Source organism: Lepidochelys kempii, chromosome 6, assembly GCF_965140265.1.
Source record: "Lepidochelys kempii isolate rLepKem1 chromosome 6, rLepKem1.hap2, whole genome shotgun sequence".
Lineage (NCBI taxonomy): Eukaryota > Metazoa > Chordata > Testudines > Cheloniidae > Lepidochelys > Lepidochelys kempii.
In genome coordinates, this window is record NC_133261.1 from 39,755,846 (window position 1) to 39,780,448 (window position 24,603).

Sequence of the window (24,603 nt, forward strand, 5' to 3'; positions counted from 1 at the left end):
TAACTTTAAGCACGTGCTTAGTCCCGCTGCATTGTGTCATAAACACATGGTGGATAGCCAGAAGGACCAAAACTCTGTTCCCACTTCTGCCAGTGACTGACCTTAATACTTTGTATGGCTTTTAACAAATATTTTATTTAGTTATGAAGTATTGGCCTGCTCCTGATGTGAACCCCACTGAAGTCAGTGTGAGTTTCCATTGACTTCAGTGAACTTTGGGCTGGGCTGTCAGTCAATAACATCATCCCCATTTTAGAGATGGGAGAAATTGAGGTTCTTAAAAGTTAAGTGGCTTGCCAAAAAATCAATTGCAGAGTCAGGATTAGAACTCAGGAATCCCAGCTCTCTGAATAGTCTATTCACACACTCTTTCTGAGAACATCAGACTTGAAACTCTGCCCCAAACCTGATTTGAATCTGAACGATTTGTTCATTTTTCTTTTAAATTTTCACACTCTTCTGCCCTTCCTGGTTTCACCAAGGAGTACTAAATACTGCAGTGAAGTTTGTTCTTGCAGTATTTCCATTCTGAGCCAAACCAGGAAATACTGAGAATGCATAAGCAGCCCTGGTTTTGATAGACTTCCAGGGCAAAAAGGTTGAGCTAGATCCTTGTTTGAACCTTTGAGGTTCACCCATCGCTAGTTGTTGCAAATAGGAAGGTATGAGGGAAGAAAGTACAAAAATATCATTAGTGTCTTCTTAATTTAACACATAACTCCTTATGTTTGTCTGTTCCACATTGTATTTAGCTGTGAGACACTGAATACCTTTTCCAGATCTGAAAAAGAGACTTGCATAAGCTCAAAAGCTTGTCTTTTTCACCAACAGAAGCTGGTCAAATAAAAGATACTGCCTCACCTATCTTGTCTCTCTAATATCCTGGGACCAATGTGGCTACAGCAACACTGCAAACACCTTGTGTCTCTTCTTAATTTAGGAATTATTTGAATAATAACAAAATACATTCTGCTTATGCAAATACCAGTAAGGAAAACGTCTTCATTAGAATACTTCCCATAAAAGAGCAGATGCATCCTGCCTCAAACTCAGGTGGCTTTGTTGGTCTCATAAAAAGCACTTGGCAAATGTGAGTAATGTCATTATCTTCATTTTACAGCTGGGGAGACTTAAGGCACAGAGAGGTTAACAAGCAACTTGCCTCTACTTGCCTATGGTCGTGTATGCAATGTTGTAGCCGTGTCAGTCCCAGGATATTAGAGACAAGGTGGGTGAGGTAATATCTTCTATTGGACCAACTTGTGTAAGATCGTCTCTCACCAATAAAAGATATTACCTCACCCACATTGCCCATTGTCACGCAGAAGTGAGAAACAGTTTCCTTAGTCCAAGCACAATATTGTCTCCTGTTTGTATTTGGCTTAGTATTGGGGTATAAGATTATGGAGTTTCTTTGCTAAAATATATCAGCTTGGACCTAGTTGTAACTAACTAGCTTGTATTCTTTTGGTTGTATTTTCTTTTTAACATCATTCCCTGATGTTTGGCTGTTCTGTTGAGGTTATTTTTAGAAAGCAACAACAGCTCTTTACTCTTAAAGAACAAAATGTGATTATTCTGTGGATTCAATGAAGTATGGCTTTTTCCACATCAGTTTATTTTATTAAACTATAATGCACATATTCTTAAAATCCAAAAACTGAAGCTGCTACTTGTGTATTACAGATATAGGTATAGGGAGGATATTTAGCTTTTTGTTTTAATTCTGAACAAATATACCATTGGAATTTATCGGTAGGTCATAAAGCCAGTCCACATTAATGTTATACCCTCACCTGGAATACTGTGTTGATTCTGGTGACCCGTTTCTTAAAATACATTGCAGAATTAGAGTGTGTGCAGATATAGTGGACAAGAATGGTCAGAGGTATGGGAAAACTCTCAAAAAGCGAGTAAGAAATATTGGGATTATTTACTTTAGGAAGGTGACAAATCAGAGGGGACATAAAAACAGTATACAAAATAATGAATGGTCTACAGAAGGTAGATCGGGAACTTTTATTCAATCTGTCTGATAACATAAGAGTAATGGCACATTCAATAAAACTGAAAGACAGCAAACTCAGAACTGATAAAAGGAAATATTTCTTCATATAAAGCATATTTAGACTCTGGAACTCATTGCTACAGGAAGTCATTGAGGCCAGGAGCTTAGCAGGATTAAAAAAGAATTGAACATTTATATGGATAAATCTTGTTTACTCACAGAACAGATGCAGCATGGACAGTGGCAGGGCATGTTTCCCCACATCAGTCTCAGTGATTAATGTACTTCATCCCTAAACTTGAGACAACTGCCCCAGCTTTCCATTGGGTGAAAGGGAAGTTCAGTCTCTGAAACCTATTCCGGGAAAAAACTATTCCATCCCTGACCTCTCTGCTTTGACTGTCAATGTGGGGCAATAATAGTAGTTTTGGGGTCTGTACTCATAATGGGTAACAATATTTGGTCATTACCAATTAAATCTGGATGTGAAAATACATACACATACATTTGAAATGAATCTAGGAACTGCCTCACTGGATCAGATCAATGGTCCATCTCATTCAGCAACTCCTCTCTGATAGCAGTCAATACCGGATGCTTCTAAGGAAGGTGTAAGAAGCCTTGAATTGGGCAAATGGTGCCTCCAGATAAAAATTTCCGTCTAAGCCCCAGTAGTAGAGGTTGCTTTATTTCCTGAAGCATAGGATTTGTATCTCTCTCAGAACAGTTTGTTGTTTTTCAATATTTACTTTTACAACCCTGGATATTTTTGTTCAGTGCTGTCTACCTGTACCTGTCACAAATACAAAGGCCTCAGTTCGGCAGTGCACTTAAGCCCATGCTTAACTTTGAACATGTGCTTAAAGTTCAGTTGAAGTCAGTGAGACTTAAGAGGTGCATAAGTGCATTGATGGGCCTAAGCAGGTGCTTAAAGTTAAAATGTGCTTAGGAGCTATGCTGAATCAAGGCCCTACACTCACTTGAAAAAAAATTAACAGGGTGACCTTGGGAGTATTTAGTACGGGGCAAATCCTTCAGGCCTTACTCATTACTTATACTAAACTGACTGAGGTGAATATAAGGATTTTGCTCAAATATGTGTTTTGTACAGAGCCTGGTGTTGCATTGAATGGGATTACACCATGTATGGGAGTGAAAACTCTGTTGGTCTAATTCCCTGATGGTGTAAACTGGCACAATTTCACTAACTTTTTAATAGAACCATATCAATTTACAGCAGAAGAGAATTTATCTCTGTGAGTTTGAACTTGTGGAAGTTTCCTTCCAAATTCATCCAATTGGGGGCAATCAGTGTAATGGAGAGGAGGTGTTTCAGCTCCCAATATATAATATAAAGCATCTATGAGCAAATGGAAAAGCAAGGGGAATTCCGTGATGGTAACTGAGAAGAGAACTTGGGTCATTGACTTTAAGCTTGTTTTAATATTCATCTTTGAAAAGTTCCTAAAGATCTTAAACTTTTTGCTTTGTTTGAAGTTTGTAAAGGATCTGGGATCCATTAGCCCAGGCAAATAGCTGCTTTTCTTTGGGGTTATAATGTATCATGGAATGGCTGCGCTGACGTTTGGGGAAAGGTAACATGGGGATTTCATAAGCATTTATGGTGCCTAAGACATCGTACACACATTCTATCCGAGATGTGCCTCCGCTAGGAGAGTTGTACACAACATAGAGGGTGGCGCACATTAGAAAAGCTGCTTCAGCATTCTTGCTGTTGCATGATGTGTCCCAAGTATGCTCCACAGTCATAGTCATATGGTTGATTTTAGTGATGACAAGGTTTCCACTCGTGTCTGGCTCTGCATGGATTGCCCACAGCCCTTGTTCATCAATAGCAAGATCTATTTTAGTATCAGGAAACAGTTCATAGGCAGGAATCTGTCCAGCACCTGGCAGGAGCATTCTATCCGTTACCTTTCTTCTCTGGATGTTATATTTAACTATCTCATTTAAGGAGCCATATCTGTGATAAAACAGGAAACCATTATATATAACATGGCCAGTTCCCTGCCAGGAAGATGGCAAGTTAACTCTCCGTGGTGTTAGCTTACGATTCATTTCTGAGAATGCCCGAATATTTGCAAATTCCAAAATAACATTATTCTTGGATCCACTTAAGAAATAAATCTTCAGATGGTCTTTGCCTGGATCTGTCATCCAAAAGCCATGCATATCTCCAGTCTTCTTAACTATCTTTAGGGACTTGATACCCGCAAGCATGTTGTCACAGCCTGTAAGGAAACAGTCCAAATATAAAGGATTATAAAATTAGAATGACTGAATCCTCTTATTGTTCCCTCTCTTTTCAATTCTTAGTCCCTTCATCCATTGCTTAGAGTATGTCCAAAATGTCTGTAAATGTGGCAACAAAATTGCTGTGTTAAGTAGTCACCAAACTCATTTCATATTGTAAAACCAGGTGTGAAAGTAACTTAAGGGACTTACCAGTATGCAGGGCGGCTAGGGTCCTGAGCAAGGTCGGGGGGGGTGGCTCAACTGGAAGGTGCGGGGCCTCGGGCAGAAGAAGCAGGGCTGAGGCCAGACTCCCCGAGCCAGCCCTTCAGTGCTGGGCGGCGATTTAAAGGGTCCGGGGCTTCCGGCCACCGCTAGCTCTAGCTCAGGGCTCTGGCAGTGATTTAAGGGGCTGGAGCCCCGGGCCCTTTAAATCGCCGCCAGAGCCCCAGGGCTCCCAGCCGCCGCCACTGCTACCGCGACAGCACCCAGCGCCCCAGGCCCTTTAAATCACTAGCAGAGCCCCATGGTAGCGGCAGCGCCTGGGAGCCCCAGGGCTCCAGCGGCGATTTAAAGGGCTCAGGCTCCCGCCGCTGCTGCGGTAGCAGCGGCCGGGAACCCCGGTCCCTTTAAATCACCGCTGGAGCCCCATTGTAGTGGTAGCGGTGGACAGGAGCCCCAGGGCTCTGGCGGCGATTTAAAGGGCCAGGGCTCCAGCCGCTGCCGGGAACCCTGGGCCCTTTTAAATTGCCGGGCTTTGGGAAGCTGCCCCTTTTGGCCTCCCTCATCAGCGGCCCTGCCGGTACGGTCGGCTGTGTACTGGCTGTTATCGGTACGCCACACCATACTGTACCGGCTTGCTTTCACCTCTGCGTAGGCAATGAGTTTCCATGGCAGATCTTCAACTACATACATGGAGCCAAATTCTGCTCTGTTACACCAATGCCACCCAAACAGCATTGCATTATTGTAACTGAGAGGAGACACAGAGCAGCACCTTCGATTCTTCTCTCATTCACACCAGTTTTACACTGGTGTGTCTGCATTCACTGTAGTGAGGTTACTCCTGGTTTACACCAGCACGAGAGAAGAATCAAGTCCTTTATTTATAAAAGACCTACCGGTTAAAGTCTGACCTATTGAATTTTAACATACTATCTCAGGGGTTCACTCCTACCCTCTGTTCCCCCCCACCCCCCAATAACATAACACCCTTAGCAAGAAACACAGCATCCTAATATGAAACCAGAATATAAAGATCTCAATTCTCGGTTTTGTTCTGGCCCATTTTCACCACTCCTGCAACATAAAAGAGCCAGAGATCAGCCAGATCCCAAAGTCAGGATCTCTCTGGCTTTGGGGCATGCCATAGGTGGTGTAGGACCATCAAAACAACAGCTCCATGTCACCATAACTCAGGTTAGAGGCATGTCATGGGAGTAGTGGTGTAGTCATATACACCAGAGCGAAGTGAGTGCTAAATGTTATTATCAGAATAAGCAGGTAATTCGGAGTTGGTAGCATTGTACACCCACTTTGCACAGATATTAACAGCTCTACCAGGTGCAAGGCAATGGAGAATCATGCCCAGGGAACTCTCAATCTTTATCAACTGCCTATTCCTTCCAGCAAACATGTTATTACAATGTATATGAGAGGAGTAAACAGCTTGCTTGCCAAAGGCAATAACAATACCTGCCTCTGGAAATTTCCACTACATGCATCCGATGAAGTGGGTATTCACCCACGAAAGTTTATGCTCCAATACATCTGTTAGTCTATAAGGTGCCACAGGACTCTTTGCCGCTTTAACAAATTAGAAGAGACACTACTTGACGGTTAAAGAATGTCTTTTAATAAAGTGCAGCCTTCTTAACCAAACAGGACAAACAAGCCCCTAAGGCAGCAAGTTCTGGCAGTAGATGAAATGGAGAAGACAAAAGCAAACTCCGCTGCATCATCAGCCTCCTCTCTTTTTACTTGGTCCAAATCCATTGAAGTCAATAGAAATACTCACATTGCTTCCAGAAAGCAACCCTTTTTTGCACTTCTGGATACTGATACCCCCTACATATACCCTTTGGTTACTGCAGCCAAAATGAAGGACTGGAGACACCTCTACTGCCCCAGGATACTTCCAAATCTTAAAACCATCAGTCCCAGAAGGCAGTTTGATGCCTAATCTACAGGAATGCCATATCCCATTCCCAGCCAAGGCAGAGTTGGAAGATCAACCACTCTTCCTGCACAATCAGTGAGTGTCTGAACGTATTCAAACCAAACACACTCACCTTGGACTGATACTATGCCCCTTATGGTGAAGTGGCAGCTCTGCTGTTGTTAAGGCTAAGAGTCACTTACTGTTTAACAGATGACTTTATCTAAGTGCTCTAAAAGCCACATGCTTACTAGTTTCCCCATTGATTTCAGTGGAACCAGGATTTGGTCCTCAATGACTACAATTAAACATAGCAATGAACTCATGGCTCTGCTTTTAAATAGTGGTGTCAGCTAAGAATTACCTCAAGCAGCAGTAAATGTATTCCACAGACAGCTGGAAACCTAGGCAGCAAGACCTTAAACACTCGCAAACAATGCTGTAAAATCTGGAAATGGATAATGGACCTGTTAATATGATGTGGTTAACGATGATGGCTAGTATATACTAATGTGTAACTCTCAATAACAACTTTTCAACATCTGGAAAGACTCAAGGGCAGGTAATTTTACCCTAGTTACTTTTAGAAAGAAACAATTTTCAGTGTCTTTACCGTGAGACGTTTTAAAAAACATCCAGTTTATTTTTTTACTGCATGTCAAAGGAAGTGCCTGAATCATCAAACAAGCTTAGATCTAGAAAGGAACAGACCTTGAAATTCAGAGTGCTGTAGACTGGGGTAGGAGTAGGCTTTGTAAACAGGGTGAGAAGGGTGATAGTATCATCATTACCACCTGCTTTAACCCTTTGACAGCATGTTGACAAAGATGAAGAGAGCAGATCCTTAGCTCATGTAATTTGATTTCGCTCCACTGAAGTCAGATATACACCACGTTAGGCTCTGCCCCGAAGCTTTTTTAAAAGGTTCTGATTCCAATTTTTAAATTTTCTGTTATGTGTTTCTGATTTCACACTGCTTCTGACTGGAAATAAAATAGACCAGCTAAAATGTCCATACTGTATATAATTTGCATCAATTAGTGAATTTCATAGTGGCGAGATACTATTTAAAGATGCAGTTTAAGAGGATAAGGGCTTTTAATAAAACATAAAATTAGACTGGTTTAACCGGATCCATAAGCCTGACAAACAAAGAACCCAGAGCTCTATAAAATGACCACTGGACACAGGGATAGGGATCAATCCATGAAGTATGTAATATGTCGAATGTATATTTTAGGTGTGGGGAAATGTGAAAAGATGCCTGCTTGTCTGGGAAGGAAAGAGAACAGTTAGGTGAAAAGCTGACCCAGCAATCTGATCAGGTAAACAACTGGGTTAGCAAACTAATCTTAATGCTAGGCAGAAAAGGTGTTTATACAATATATCGGGGTGGCCAGCAGGTGGCTCCGGAGCCGCATGTAACTCTTCAGAAGACAATATGGGGCTCCTGCTAGGAGCCGACTCTGGGGAAAAAATCATGGGTGCTCAGCACCTACCAGCAGCCCTATCAGCCTGCCTCCCTCCCACAGCGCCTCCCACCCGCCAGCAGCCCCCCCAATCAGTGCCTCTTCCTCCCTTCCCCTGCGTCCTGCCCATTGCGATCAGCTGTTTTGCGGCCTTCAGGAGGCTCTGGGGGAAATTATTGGGAAGGGCGGAGGAGTGAGGACGTGGCGTGCAACCTCCCTCCCTCCCCTAGCGCCTCCTGCCTGCCACGATCAGCTGTGTCGCGGCGTTGAGGAGGCTCTGGGGGGGAGAGGGGAAGGAGCAAGGATGTGGTGCACAACCTCCCTCCTCCCCCAGTGCCGTCTCCTCCCTCCCTGTGCCTCCTGCTCGCCGCTGGCCTGGCCCCCATGCTCTGCAGGAGTGAGCCCGGCTGCCTGCGCCTCCCCACCAGACTGGTAGCTCCAGGCTGCATCACCCACCTCCTGCCCAGCTGGCCAGGTGGGGCTCCAGCCATGGGCTCGCCCACACTCACCCCCTCTCTGGCAGCCCAGGCCTGCCATCTTGCGGTAGTCTGATGGCAACCACTGACAATGAGGCCCTGAGCAGTCACCCACCTCTAAGACTGGCCCTGCTTCTGGCCCCCTACAGATTCTGTCTGAAGCCCTGAAGCATGAGGTGCTGAACTTAATTCAGACTTACTAAGCTGATCGCAGTGAATTGCAGGAGTGTGCAGCCTAAATCCCCAGGCTGAAGGCTGAGAATCACGTCATGGTGATGATTAGAGGCTTGAGACGTAAGTGGAATACCCTTAATGAGACCAAAAAGGGGTCAGAGGTGCAGTTGTCTTGGGAACTGTGACAGTTGCCCGAGCATACCTTTAGTAGTTTTTTTTTTTAATGCTTTTAATGCTCCAATCAAAGAGCTATTTCCAAAGAACCAATTTAACATGCAATTCAGTATGTATATAACAAATATATTAATTATAGCATTTTCCTTTTCCTTTTGGTGTATTTGTTTTCTTTGTTGAAAGCTCAATATTATCACACTTAAAAAACATACACTTGTAAATATACTTTATCCACATATCAGCATAAATGTATTGACTAGAGGATTGGCCCTCTTAGATCTAAGTTTTGAAAAGTAAATAGTTCTTACTTGCATTAAGCATGAGCTTGACTTTCCTTTTTTCTTCTGCGTCTTCATTTAGCTGCTTTTCCACCAGGTCTTCATCTACTTCTACACAAGTAGTAGATTCTCTCGTTGATTCAAAATAGTCAATGTCCCTTTGTGCTCTTTCAACTCTTGTTAGCAGATGCTCCACTTCATTTTTAATCTCAGCTTTATAAACTTTCAGCCCCTCCAGGCGCGATATCATCCTCCTTGAAAAGTCTCGGAATTCTTGTACATAATCCAGGATATCTTGGTTGCATTTTTCCAGCCTGCTCTTGAATTAGAATACAGAATATATAAATATATATTTGCTTGTGTGCGTGTGTATTTTCTATAGATAGAATCTTAATACATGGTTAGTTTATAAATACCAGTGGCCCCCCTTCCCTTCCTCATTTCAAACTAATTATCCCTGGTCACTTATTAATCTGCATGAGAAAGTCACTGAAATTCATACTTGTGGTTACATATCTGTAGTCTCCCTTGCTATGAAGGGCCAGTTTCTTTGCTCTTTTTCTGTTGGCCGAGTGGAGCCCTGGTAGAACCCATTGGAGAGCAGAACAGAGGGATCACTGGTGACTCCCCTCCCTGAGGCCCCTCAGAATCCTCTCTTTAGGATCTCTGCTGAGTCTGTCTCATAAAAATGTGAAAACAGGGGCTGTTGGAGCCAGGAAGCAACCAAATTTCACACACTGTTCCTTTGCTGGCCCAGCAGATATCTGATCCAGAGTTAATGCTACTTCCTCTTTCCTAGCATTTAAAATGGAAAATTGAAATTTTGACCTACAAAATCAATGTTTGCTAAGAAAGTTTGTGTCAAAATGGTCAAAATTGTGGGAGTAAAATCATGGAAGATAGAGCAATGAATTCAGATTGGAAAGACGAGCACATCTATGCAGCTACCTCAGTATCAGTTCATCTTAGGTGAGGCCCTACCTGCCTGACCATTTCGAATGGCCCTGCCATCGGACACATTTTCAAAAGTGCCTAGTGATTTACGGTGCCCAGCTGAAGTCATCATAAAAGGGGCTTAATTTTCACAAAATGCTGAGCTTCCACCTCAAAAAACAGCACTCTTTAAGGTGTTTCAAATTGGCCACCCAAAATCCAAGGTACCCAATATTATCAGCCACTTTTTAAATTTTAGTCCCGTTTAGTTTGTCAAAACTTCATAATAGGCTAGGTGCTGAAAAAGCTAGTGATTTTTATAGGACTTTTCATCCACAAATCTCTTTACAAAGGGGGAAACTGAGGCACAGAGAGATGTGAATTGCCCAATGGCATGCAGCAGGACAGTGGCAGAGCTGAGAATAGAACCCAGGCATCCTCGGTCCTAGTCCAGTGCTCCACCCATTAGGCCACACTGCCTTTCAGATGAGTTATTGAAAGTGTATCAGTATCTAAGGGCAGATACACAAGAATGATAGTCCTAACTAGTTAAAACTGGGTACTCAGTTGTGGTGTTTTACACACAGGTTTCAAGCTTTTCATTGTGGGTGTTAGGTGAGCTTTTCTATGACTGAGGAATAAATATACTTACAAAGGGAACCATGCAGTATGTGTTATGTGTTTCATTCTCTGGAATCTTTGGTGAGGTTTTTATAGCTCCCCAGCTCATTTTATGCCAGTTATCCAAGTGCTAACTTGGAATTTTGCATATGACCATAATCCCCACCAAGAGGCCCATCTACCTGTCTCTCCTCCTCACTACACAAAGTGCCTCTATCCATGCTCCCAAATGTCTAAAGTCTGCTTCTCCCTCCAATATCTACCCCCCCCTTTTCTGCCCTTGCTACTGTCCACTCCTTCTTCACCTCTCCCTTAGTCATTGTGTGTGTAAGGAAGAAAGACATTATTTTCCCCCTCCAGTTGAAATGTGAGGGGGTAGGAGATATTCACCCCCTGTCCACATTGCTTGTACAATTACACATATATCAGCTTCTATGGGTGTCCCAACCTCTGCGAGAACCTTAGGATGTTAGTTGGTTTAGGGGTCTGAACCAGAGAGGATGGGAGAAACGTCTCTCTCCTATGAAGCAAAAAGGAGGAAACAGCCAGTTGAAACTTATATGATTGTCATTCTTGTGTAGGTTAGTGAAGTATTAATCCCAGCCCACCTAATGGGGACAGAACATTGGCCCAGTTCTTCACTGCTTTCTAAGGCAAAACTCCTATTGAAGCCAGTAGGAGCTCTGCATGAGGAAGGAGTGCAGGAGTGACTACGGTTAGAGCTTCTTTACAATTCTTTTATTAACACAAATTATTACCAGCCAAAGGCACAATAGCAATTTTTAGTAATTCATCCCATACAAATTCTGTCCTATTGTATATTTATCACACTGTTTAAATAAAGTATGCGTGATGGTACACTGGTATTTAGGATCTAGGAATGAAAAACCTCTGGAATTATTTTTAACAATCTCATCTGAATTTAATTTGCAGTACTTGGTGATTTTAATTGAAGAAAGAGGACAGATACTGGAGTAGGTGGGAGCCCTGTCTGAGGGACTGTAATCTTATGAAATTTAGCAGAACCAAAACTTTTTCCAGTCTCCCAACCACATGGGGATTTTTTCAGTCTCTTGTCAAGATGCAAATACACTTAAAGTTCAACTGTAGATTGGAAGCTTACAAAGCATTTTTCTACTATCTTCTCTGCTTACTAATTCATTATTAATTTTTGTCACCAATCCTGTTGATGCCAACAGGAAATGCAGATATTCTGGAGACATACTGTGACAGCAATTTAAACATTTACACATTTTTAGCTAAATTTTATTGAAGGGATTACACAGATGCAACTGACAGCAGAACTCGGCTCTTTATAATAAAATAAAAATGATATGATATGATAAATAATGCTATGATAACACGAAATAATTAAAGTTACAGGTTTTAGTTATCATAACATACTAATTAAGTTTGTTAATTTTATTTGTTTTTGTTTATTCATTATTTTACTGATGATGATTAACATATATGCATATATGTAAGAACATGCACCACCTTTCAAATATATTTGCAACAAGACAATATTCCTGTGACACAATTATACAGATAACACATACCTCAAAAGATAGAAAACGCCGGTCGATGTAATGCATTAGTACTGCATCTTGCATTACATATTGGGCCTCTCCCACGATACTTGTGAAAAATGAAACTAATAAAAATCTGAGTTGCAGGATTATCATAGTCCTATGAAATCTTGTGGGGAAAAATAAGGAATTAATAATGGGAAGAAAAATCACACTAACACTGCCCCCCCACCGCAGAATTAAAATCAATATAATAGCTGCGTGATACTATGATGTGAAAAAAATGGCTAAAAATACTAAAGCTGTGAGTATTAAAAGATTTAAAATGGCTGTTTAAGCTCCTTCAATCTATCATTAAAACAATAAAGTTGTGGAAAGCATTGAGTTAGATGTGTTTATTTCTAGAAGCCAAGATGAATGCTTTCCAGCTTGTGATCTTGTGATCAATCCCAGATGTTCAGTACTGAGTCACATAGAGCCTTTAGTCCAATTGTATTAAATAAAAATGAAAACAACCCTCCACCCCCACCAACAGAACAATATTTAGTGCCAGATCCTTTGCGCATGTAAATCAGAGCGGCTTCACTGAAGTCAATAGAGCTATGCTGATTTGCACCAGCTGAGGTCCATAATATCTGTAGTTGTTGTTCTGAACAATCACAGTTGTTAGTGTAAAGCAATTTAAAACAACTTCTACACTTTCAGTGTTTATCTGGGTACATATGTCTGTCTGTACTAGGTTAGAAAAATGAAAAATATTAAGGTGCTCTTCTCTCATTTATCTATCTTAGGGTTTTATACTATCAACATAATATCCGAGCACCTTCCCTTATAAAATCAGTAGAAGCAGCAGAGTCCCTTGTGGATTTAATGGAGTTTCTGGCACTTCTCCCTTTTGCCCCTACTTGAGGCAAGGTTTTTGGTTTTCATTTTTCAAAAGAAATACTAATTTTAAGTCGTATTTGTTCTAGGTCTTTTTGGTCTTTTCTTTGAGAAGAAGGGGGTGCATATGAATATCCAGAACCCTTTGACCAAAGGGATATGGCCGAATGGACAGTGGGAAGTTACGTCCTAGGCATCAGACATTTCCCTTTCTATTTGAACCCAAACACCACATCTGTACTGTTGTTTCCTGGAATTCAGCACATCTTAACATTTTGTCAGCATCCTTCTCTACAGTTTACTCTCACACCCACACAAGCTCTCCCTTTGTGCTCTCTCTAGCATGAGTGTAAGCATATGAGCATTGATTCAATGCATGAAAATGTGTCACAGCATGCAGAATTTACCCTTTGACCTCATTTCCCTGATTGCCGTGAGGTACAACTTTGCATTATTTATGACAAGAAGTCAGAGTCCACTGGCAAAAAGTGATTTTTTTATATTCCTTTATGCTAATGGAAAACAAACCAGTTTGCCAGTTTCCATTTATGTGGAATAGTCAGTGATGTGCAGTCAGCCTGACTGAATACCACCTCCCCAACTCTCATTTAATCTCAGAGCAGGCTGAGCTACTTCTTGGGGAGATGAAAACAAACAACATTGTCTTGTTGGACTCTGAAACTGATAGGAGGACACCCTGGATGTGTCCTCCAGGCATACAGAAAAAATGCAGCTGTGAAGGAAGCACTAGGTCATCTCCTTTGATTGGGAGTGCTGGAGTAGTTCTGTGGTGTATACTCTTTTTTCTTGCCTCCCAAAGTATGGTAAAAACAGAACACGATTGGATGATAAGGTATTATTGCGGGATTGGGGGGCAGGGTGGAAAAGTGGTGTATGGCACATTCCTCTCCACCAGTGGGTACAGAGACCATTGAGCATGGGGCTGTAAGCCTGTGGGGTTTCTGAGTGTCATAACTATCCTAATAGCTTTAAGGAAGCTATCAGCAAATGAATTATATGTGGCAAAATAGGTCACTTTCACCCATTGGTGCACGAAGAAATTCAGCTCATCTATAGAAGTGAAGATCCACTACATCATGGACTTCCCGCAAGTTGGAACATCCTTGGATCTCTGTGATAGCTCCAGGGAGGTGCAGATTATGACCATCAGCACTGCCCTAGACCTAAATAACAGTAGAAGCTTGACATTGTACTTTCTTGGGTCTTGTTTCACATTTACTCACAAGTTGACATATCCTCCAAATATTAAAAAATGGCCCCCTTAGAAATACTGAATATCATAGTGGAGCTGCTGATTGAACCGCTCACCCACATGCATACTTATTTTCTCTCCTCAGAAGTGGCATTTTTAATAGCTATAACCTCAGCCATTATCTGAATGAGGTGCTCTGTCAATGAAGAAATAGTTGTACTTTCCACAATGACAGAATGGTGCTGCAGACTTCTCCAAAGTTTATTCCAAGATGTACACTCTCTTTTGTGCTATTTGGGACACCTTTCATCAGTCTCAAGGCATCGTTCTGTCTTCTTTATGTATGAATGCCCAAAGGAGGTAAAATAGCATAAGCTTGATGTTAGGAAAGCATTAGCTCCATACTTAAAACAGAGTTCAGATGTCCTCTCTTTGTTTTCCTGTATCCCAGACACAGGAGCAAAAGAGTTTCAAAGTACACCATTAGAAACTGGATAAGGTCCTGCATAGTTAAAGAATGCTGTAAAAGAAACTGAGTTGTCCAGTGCCTTCTGGCATTATTGCTCCAGGTTTACCTAAAAATCAGCAGCAGCTGAAAGCGTAGGAGCTTTGGCGGGAGAGATTTGCAAGGCAGCCACTTAGTCATCACTTTGTACTTTCGCTAAATGAGATAAACTCAAACTCATCAAATGTAACATTCAGCAGGAGGATTCTCCAGGCTGTGACTGAGGACTGACCTTTGGGGTTTTTTTCTTTTATTTTTCTACATGATGGGATACTGTACTTCCTTTTGGCTACTCTGTACTCCTGCTGTATATTTATATTGGAGGGGCCTAGAGGTTCCACTCAGAGCCTGGTGCCCTTTTGGGCTAGAGCTATAAAGACACAGGACTGACGGTCCATGCCCCACAGAGCATTTATTATTTTTTGTGACTCACTCTTGGAAGGGGTTCTGCTGTGATACAAGCATCCTTACAAGGATAGGCAGATGGGGCACTGGAAGAGAAAAAGGAACAGTGACCTACCTGCTTATTCCTGTTCTTTGAAAGGATGTGCCCACCCATCTACACCTCTGTCTTCAAGGCGGGGGAAGGAGTAGTGCATTTTCCTTGTCTATACTTTTTCCTCACAGCACGTATCACATCTTTTTCTTCATCATTTGTGGTCATCTTTATTGTATCAGCTGTTCAGATTTTGTGAGGGATATGTAGGTGTTTTCAGCCCTGTATTTGCATTTATAGTTTTGGCTCCAAATATTGAAGATTTTTTTGTTTTTAAACCTACTATACAAATCAATTGAGTGAGAATACCTGGCTTTGGAGAAATCGGGCCGCATTTTCCATGGTGTCACTCCAGTTTTACACCAGATTAGCTACATTCATTTATATGGAGTTACACTGAAGTAGCGCAGTAGTGAATCAGACCTACTGGTTCCTCTTTGAGGTTACTCACTGCTGTGCTGCCATAGCTCAGAGGGCCCCTCCTCTGATGACTGGTGGACACATCGTTTCAAAGAACAGAAATGAGCAGGCATGTACAAGCTTATTTCTTACATCACATTAGCCTTTTTTGCTTCATTTTGTTATTCTTGATGTTGCGAAATCCAATAGGAAAATGGTATATCGGGCACCCTGGTTTTAGTGTCAAAACCCCTCATTAGGCACAACTTCAGACACCTGGCCAAGTTGGCTGATACTCCCATTCTCTCTACTTCCAAACAGTGCACATGCATAAGGTCACATCTTTCCTGCCATCTAGTCTGACCTATGACAGATCTACAGTTTTCTCCAAAAGCCTTTGTTGATGCTATATACACAGGGCCGTGATTTTTATCTCAGGATTAGTGAACAGAAAACACTAGAGGTTTCATCTGATTTGCAGCTTCCTACATTAATTCCATGTGTTTTAAAGCACTAAATATGTACAAATTAAAATCACTCTGCTATTAAGCCTGAGGAAAACATGGAATTATTTTTGTAATGTATCAGTGCTTTAGTTCTTTGTTTTTCCCATTTCATGATGATTAATCAAATGTAGTTACGATAAGCAAGGTAAAGAGTAGAGAAATAACTGGAATTATACACACAAACACACAATTTTGTTTATGGTTGCAGTGCAGATAGATCCTGAGAGCTTTGAATTTATGTGTTCAGAGTAATCGAATACAGTAATACTTCTTCAGCTCTGATGAGCCATAATAGCATTCGGTATTACTAATATGTAAAGCATATCATTCTTTACCTTCTTGCTAATCTTGTTCAGATTCCTGTGTGTATCCTATTTACTTTTTTTGCACTTCATAGGAACAATAAGGGACTGCTTCACATGTTTGATGGGATTACATGCATGACAATGATCTCCAGTGACAATCAACTAATGGGGTCCAGTCTGTGTTGACATGTAAGGGTTCTATTGCTATTTGAGAGCAAATTTCAGTGGCATGCACAGCACTACATGTGGTCACTCTTTCATTACATTAGTGCCATCAGTACTAGCCACCACCTGATGAGCCACTTTTTATTGTGATCAAAAAATAAATCCTTGTAATTCCTATCCTGCCTCAGAAAAACCTGATTTTGGCAGTTTGCACTTTGGCCCTCAGACAAAGGGATTTGCATTGTTGCAAAAATGTAAACATCAGAATGTAATTTTAAATCCATACTTGAAGGCAAACACAAGATATCAGAGTTATATTCACAAGGGACCAGGGCCAGATTTACACTTTATGTGCCTCCAGGCACACAGCATTTTCAGCACCCCTCCTCCCTCCCCATGTGGCTCTGCTTGGAGCTCCCTCCCCATGTGCCCCTGCCTGGAGCCCCCTCACCATGTGGCCCAGCTTAGGTTTGCCAGGCGTCCGGTGTTTGACCAGAATGCCTGGTCAAAAAGGGACCCTGGCAGCTCCGGTCGGCATCGCTGACCTGGCCGTTAAAAGTCCGGTCAGTGGCACAATGAGGGGCCCAGGGCTAAGGCAGGGTCCCTGCCTGCCCTAGCTCTGCGCGGCTCCCGGAAGTGGCTGCCAGGTCCTTGCAGCTCCTAGACTCATGGACAGCCAGGGAAGCTCCATGCATTGCTCCCGCCCTGAGTGCTGGCTCCACAGCTCCTTTGGCCGGGAACCGCGACCAATGGGAGCTTCAGGGACGGTGCCTGTGGGCGCGAGAGCAGTGCACGGAGCCTCCCTGGCTGCCCATGCATCTATGGGCTGCAGGGACCTGGCAGACACTTCCGGGAGCTGCAGTAAGCGCCACCGGGACCCTGAACCCCTCATCCCCTCCTGCATCTCAACCCCCTGCCCCAGCCTGGAGTCCCCTCCCCCACCCAAACTCCCTCCCAGAGCCCACACCCACCCACACCCCAACCCCCTGCCACAGGCCCCTCCTGCACCCCAAATCCCTCATCCCCTGGCCCACCCCAGCCGGAGCCCTCAGCCCCTCCCACACCCAAACTCCCTGCCCCAGCCTGGAGTCCCCCCCCACCCAAACTCCCTCCCGGAGCCTGCTCCCCCACCAACACCATGTCCCAGCCCCCTCCTGCACTGCAAATCCCTCCCCCACAGCCCACACCCCCAGCCGGAGCCCTCAGCCCCCCCGCATTCCAACCCCCAGCCCCAGCCCAGTGAAAGTGAGTGAGGGTGGGGGAGAGCGAGCAACGGGGGGGGGGGAGGATGGAGTGAATGGGGGCAGGGCCTTGGAGAAGGGGCAGGAGTGTTCAGTTTTGTGCAATTAGAAAGTTGGCAACCTTTGTCCCCATGTGGCCCTGTGTCCCCCAGCAGCTCGGTGTGTCCCACTCTGCCTCCTAACCTGGCTCCAAGAAGGCTACTGTGACCTTTCACCCGCCATCCGCCTGCTAGCTGTTTGCCACCCCCCGCCAGACCAGTTCTGGCGCCACCCCGGCCTCTGTCTGGCGAAAGGCAGAACTGCAGCACATTTTCTGCAAAAAAAAAAAAAAAATTCTGCCTCCCTCGGACAAGAATTCTGCGCATGCTGCAAACATCACCTAAGGCAAGGGGGCATGGCGTGTGGGGCATCTCAGCAGGGGGAAGGGCTAATCACGAGGCTCCTTCCCTCCCGAGAACTCCCAAGCAGTGCAGCCAGCAGCAGCAAAATAGCCCAAAATACCGCAACTCACAACTGCTAAAAAAAACCCCAGCAACTGACAGCTAAAGATAGCCCAATTGGGCTAAAAAATTGCATACTTGGCAACAAGAACACCGGTGCCCCTAGGCATGTGCCTTCAGTACCTAATTGGAAATCCAGCCCTGCAAGGGACATAATATACTTTGCAGAAAAAAAGGACAACATGAAATGGGCTGAGTGTCAGGACTCTCAGACTTCCACTGGGGGGCTCTCATGGCTTCAGAATAATAGGAAGCTGTATTAAAGCATAAGCATTTAAAAAGTCTGAGTTAGATAAAACATATAGCAAGGAATGTGATTCAAAAAACGATAAAGGGAAAACATTAATCAGATCCTTTTGTAAAGGAGGAAAATTAAATTTCAGTAATCTATGAAGGCCAGTTGCTAAAAGGCTTTAGAAGTCTAGAACTACAGTAACTCAGGAAGACCCATTCCTCCTAGATGGTGAGTACCCTCAATGCTCTTGGAGTCCACAGGAGTTGGGGGTGTCCAGTCCCTTGCAGTAAGTACTAGTGTCTTACAGGATCAGACCTTTAAACAAAAGCACAAGACCAAGATGAATGTGTTTTTTGCTGAAACTGGTACATACTGGAGCTAGGTGAATGATTAATAAGGTATGCACTGAATTTCACCTGCAAAAAGATTGTGAAGTTCTCACATTCATTCCTTCTTTGCAATCATTCCCGAAGAATTATTGATGTGTTCATGCATTCATTGTGAACGCAGAAATACATGCTGTCCTGGCTAATTACAAAACTCAGGATTGGGTCTGTTCTTGGCACTTGAATGATTTACTGACTAACTAACCAAAACCAAACATTTTGGAATTGCATAGTTAAGTGTAAAATTCACAGTTCAACATTTGCCAGTGCTAGTTATGCCATTTGAAATTCACTGTTTGTGAAGAGTCACACTTACAATTTGCTCTTCTGATTCACACCAGTAATTTAGCTTATTTACTAGAATAGTCACAGAAAGTGAACATAAGAGGGGCATGAACATAGTCAAAATGACTTTGTTTAAAAATTCAGTGGAATATTCCCAGAAAATGCTTTTCAGTGTTCACCCATCTCAATTCATAGCTCTTGAATTAAGGGAATGCCAAATGTTCATGTGTGTCTTGGATTACATTTTCTTTTAGAAAGATTTTTTAAAAATGTGATTCATGATTTCTGCTTATATATAATATTAGAGCTTGCTTGGATGAAAACCAGAATAAGAACTTTTCCCTACAATTATAGGCAGCCCAAATGTTAGATTTCCTGGCATGTTTTTGTGATAGTAGAACATGAGCATTTTGTCATTTCAGCATGTTTAAATGTGTTATTTCACTTTGTGTTACATTAATTCAGAAATTGAATTTAGGGATGACTATACACTGTACATGAGAGAGAGAGAGGGATATCTCTATTTGTATGGAAAATCTGTTAAAATTCATAAGGCAGCCTTTCCTATGGAATTACATAATTAACTGGTAGAAATGGCATGTTTACGGTTGATGAACAATTTATATTGTTTGTAGTTCAAGCAGGTGAATTCAGGTCTAATTACCAGTAGATATTATGTAAACCTGTAATTGGGAGGCATGTGCTCTAAGACCCTGAATAAGAATGCAGGGCTCTTCTATTTAATCACCCTATACTCAAGGGCTACAACCCTGCATTAGAGTTTGAGTAATTGCTGATGTCACATCAGATACCATGGTGGTGGTCGCAGTGGGCTCCCCCCCACACCCAGTTAGCTATACCCAGGTAAGAAGAATCACTTTGAACCAGAGAAAAGTAGGACAGAGAAGGCCCTGCAGGGACACCATATGAACAGCAGAAGGCAAAGAGGATGCTTCCTGTCACAGAGTGTGGGGGAGTCAGGGCCCTGCACCCCCCTCTTCCTGCAATTCCCTGTGACTCTCAGCCAGCGAGTAAAACAGAAGGTTTATTAGACATCAGGAACACAGTTCCAAACAGAGCTTGTAGGTACAAACAGGACAGCTCAGTCACATCCCTCTAGGGGGCTCCCTCCGTTTCCCCAGACCGCTCCAAACTGAAACTTTCCTGCCCTTCCTCTGGCCTTAGTCTCTTTCCCGGGCCAGGAGGCCACCTGATCTCTTTGTTCTCCAACACCTTCAGTTGGCATCTTGCAGGAGAGGGGCCCAGGCCATCAGTTGCCAGGAGACAGAGTGTTGGCCATTCTCTGTGCAGACACCATCACCCTGGCCCTCTAGGGCTCTGCAACAATCACACCCCCTTATCCCACCACCTAGATACTTAAGAACTGCATGGGGGAAACTGAGGCACCCACACAGTATTCAGAGAAAACATTAAGAACGTTCCCACTTCGTCACACTTCCACTGAAGTTTGTTGAGTTATTGGTTTTGCATTACCAACCAAGTCAAGCCCCAGAAAGGGGGAAATTGGAGTACATAAACACTGTGCAATTTCATTTCTGAGCTTTTTTAAATGGCCACTGCCAACCTGTTTATAATCCCATATTTATCTGTTTTAAAGGGAATTAAATCCCATGCAGTATCTCTGAAGGATGCCTTAATTATCAAAGAAAATAAGCAACTTTACTAATTGTAAGTTTGATGCACTTATGCTGTGGTAGGGAGCAAAAGTAGGGGGATCTGGAACAATGAGTACAGAATAGAGAGAGAAAGCTTTGTGGTGTGCTTTTACTTGACACAAGTCCAGAGAAATCTTCCCACAGGATATATCTACAGGTCACGGGAGAGCTTGTCAGGATGGAACTGGAGAGCATTCAGTTGTACAAATTCTGAAATTGCCACCGCTCAAAACTTCATGATTTTCAAGATTCTCTCACTCTTGCTTTCAGAGAAACTTGGGCTTCATCTTAGTCTACACTCCATCTCTGGAAACAATGAAAAAATATTAGAGATTCATGAAAAATTTCTAGATTAGAAATAATCACCCAAACCACACTAAGTGATTTCGTGTGAAAGACAACATGAAAAGAATGTTACTGTTGGTCACTGTGTCAGGGGCCAAACTAAATTTGTCCATTAGCTCCTTTTTATTGTGAATTTCTGCCTGCCCTCTATCGTAAGAGAACTCCTGATCCACTGGACTCACTAGTAAACACATCATTCAGCAGTTTCACATGGACAGAAGTGCCTTAGTGATGTATAAAATATTTTCTAGTTCAATCTTTGGAACATTCTTGGCTTCCTGATTTCCTTGGAGAGGCCAGTTTTAGCTTGCTGTTGATGTCTGCCTATTCTACTAGCTCTAGAGCATCACACCCATGACATTTTAGTGCACTTTAAATACTCAAGAAGAAGAACACTACACTACAAGAAGAAGAATTCTGCGTGGACTCTTCCTGATGATCGAAATGACAGACTGGACTTCTACGTAGAATGCTTCCGCAGACGTGCACAGGCTGAAATTGTGAACAAACAGCATCACTTGCCCCATAACCTCAGCCGTACAGAATGCAACACCATCCACAGCCTCAGAAACAACTCTGACATTATCATCAAAGGGGCTGACAAAGGAGGTGCTGTAGTCATAATGAACAGGTTGGATTATGAACTGGAGGCTGCCAGGCAACTCTCCAACACCACATTCTACAGGTCACTATCCTCTGACCCCACTGAGGAGTACCAAAAGAAACTACACCATCTCCTCAAGAAACTCCCTGCTGCAGAACCGGAACAAATCTACACGGACGCACCCCCAGAACCCCACCCAGGGGTATTCTATCTGCTACCCAAGATCCATAAACCTGGAAACCCTGGACACCCCATCTTCTCAGGCATCGGCACTCTTACAGCAGGATTATCTGGCTATTTGGACTCTCTCCTCAGACCCTACACTACCAGCACTCCTAGCTATCTTCGAGACACCACCGACTTTCTGAGGAAATGACAATGCATTGGTGATCTTCCTGAAAACACCATCCTGGCCACCATGGATGTAGAAGTTCTTTATACCAATATTCCACATGAGGATGGACTACAAGCTGTCAAGAACAGTATCCCTGATGAGGCCATGGCACACCTGGTGACTGAGCTTTGTGACTTTGTCCTCATCCACAACCATTTCAGATTTGGAGATAACTTGTACCTTCAAGTCAGGGGCACTGCTGTGGGTACTCGCATGGCCCCACAGTATGCCAACATCCTTAAGGCTGACTTAGAGCAACGCTTCCTCAGCTCTCGTCCCCTACCGCCCCTCCTCTACTTGCACTACATTGATGACATCTTTATCATCTGGACCCATGGGAAGGATGCTCTTGAGGAATTCCACCATGATTGCAACAATTTCCACCTCACCATCAACCTCAGCCTGGACCAGTCCACACAAGAGATCCACTTTCTGGGCACTACAGTGCAAATAAGTGATGGCCACATAAATACCACCCTATACTTGAAACCTACTGATCGCTATACTTACTTACATGCCTCCAGTTTCCATCCAGGACACATCACACAATCTATTGTCTACAGCCAAGCTCTAAGATACAACCGAATTTGCTCCAGTCCCTCAGACAGAGACAAACACCTACAAGATCTTTATCAAGCATTCTTAAAACTACAGTACCTACCTAGGGAAGTGAGGAAACAGACTGACAGAGTGAGACTGGTACCCAGAAGTCACCTACTACGGGACAGGCCCAACAAGGAAAATAACAGAACACCAGTGGCCAGCACGTACAGCCCCCAGCTAAAACCTCTCCAGCACATCATCAACGATCTACAACCTATCCTGGAAAACGATCCCTCATTGTCACAGACCTTGGGAGACAGGCCAGTCCTTGCTTACAGACAGCCCCCCAACCTGAAGCAAATACTCATCAGCAACTACACACCACACTACAGAAACACTAACCCAGGAACCAATCCCTGTAGCAAACCTCGTTGCCTACTCTGTCCCCATATCTATTCTCGTGACACCATCAGAGGACCCAGCCACATCAGCCACACCATCAGAGGCTCATTCACCTGCATGTCTACTAATGTTATATATGCCATCATGTGCCAGCAATGCCCCTCTGCCATGTACATTGGCCAAACCGGACAGTCCCTATGTAAAAGAATAAATGGACACAAATCGGACATCAGGAATGGTAACACGCAAAAGCCAGTGGGAGAACACTTCAATCTTCCTGGACATTCTATAACAGATTTGAAAGTAGCTATATTTGAACAAAAAAACTTCAGAAACAGACTTCAAAGAGAAACAGCAGAACTAAAATTCATTTGCAAATTTAACACCATTAATTTGGGCTTGGATAGGGACTGGGAGTGGCTGGCTCATTACAGAAGCAGCTTTGCCTCTCCTGGAATTGACACCTCCTCATCTATTGTTGGGAGTGGACTACATCCACCCTGATCGAATTGGCCCTGTCAACACTGGTTCTGCACTTGTGAGGTAACTCCCTTCTCTTCTTGTGTCAGTATATTTATGTCTGCATTTGTAACTTTCACTCCATGCATCTGAAGAAGTGAGGTTTTTACCCACGAAAACTTATGCTCAAATAAATCTGTTAGTCTTTAAGGTGCCACTGGACTCCTTGTTGTTTTTGTGGATACAGACTAACTTGGCTACCCCCTGATACTTTAAATACTCATTTGCTCTGTGTGTGCTCACATACTCATTTGCTCTTGTGGCAAAGGATGGCCTTGCAGGCATCCCCCTCAGTTCCTTCCTGATTCTTTCAGCAACTTCCCACAGGACCCAGAGCCTAAATTATTTAAAAGAAAATTCCCCTTTTGCGGTCTAATTCATGGAGTCTTTCGCACCATTTCCAGTGACCATCCAGGCCCAAACTCCTCCCCCTTAGTTAAGGGAGTACACAGCCTTCCTTCCAGTGCTTGTACTGTGCTTCTCCCTGGTCATTTTAAATTGTGATCTTCCGGTTCTAGGCAAGCTAGCAATGTCTTTCACCAAACAAAATCTTCATGACGATGGCCCTGTCGTCCAAGACATCTCTGCTGGGTGAGGTCTTCCAGCCTTCCTCCACAGAGTGAATGTTAGGTTATACCATCTCAGTCCTTTCTTCACTGGGCTACCTCAGCACTCCTGCAAAAACCTTACTCCTCTCTACAGCTCCTCTCGCTCAGTCTTCTGCTTTACCCACAGGCTTACCTGGATCACATGGGCATCTTCCTTTTCCCTGGGGCTTAGACCCATTTCCCCTTAAAGGGCCAGACGCCCTGTGACAAGGAACTAGTAAACCAGAATGTCTGACATGTGCCAGGTATTGTGAAGTATTGAACTCCTTAGTGATCCATTCTGAGCTATGCTGTTTCCAACTAGCCCAGTACTATACTTTT

General features: G+C 43.3%; 1 protein-coding gene across 1 annotated transcript; it reads right to left on the minus strand.

Annotated features, from left to right (window-relative positions):
• Positions 1-1,987: 1,987 nt before the first annotated feature.
• On the minus strand, positions 1,988-12,415 carry OLFML1 (olfactomedin like 1). Its single transcript, XM_073347689.1, has 3 exons — positions 12,104-12,415; positions 9,021-9,309; positions 1,988-4,260 (listed from the first exon to the last, which is right to left on the minus strand). The coding sequence occupies exons 1-3, from the start codon at positions 12,227-12,229 to the stop codon at positions 3,482-3,484; spliced, it is 1,194 nt and encodes a 397-aa protein (XP_073203790.1). The 5' UTR covers positions 12,230-12,415; the 3' UTR covers positions 1,988-3,481.
• Between the last annotated feature and the right edge of the window lie 12,188 nt (positions 12,416-24,603).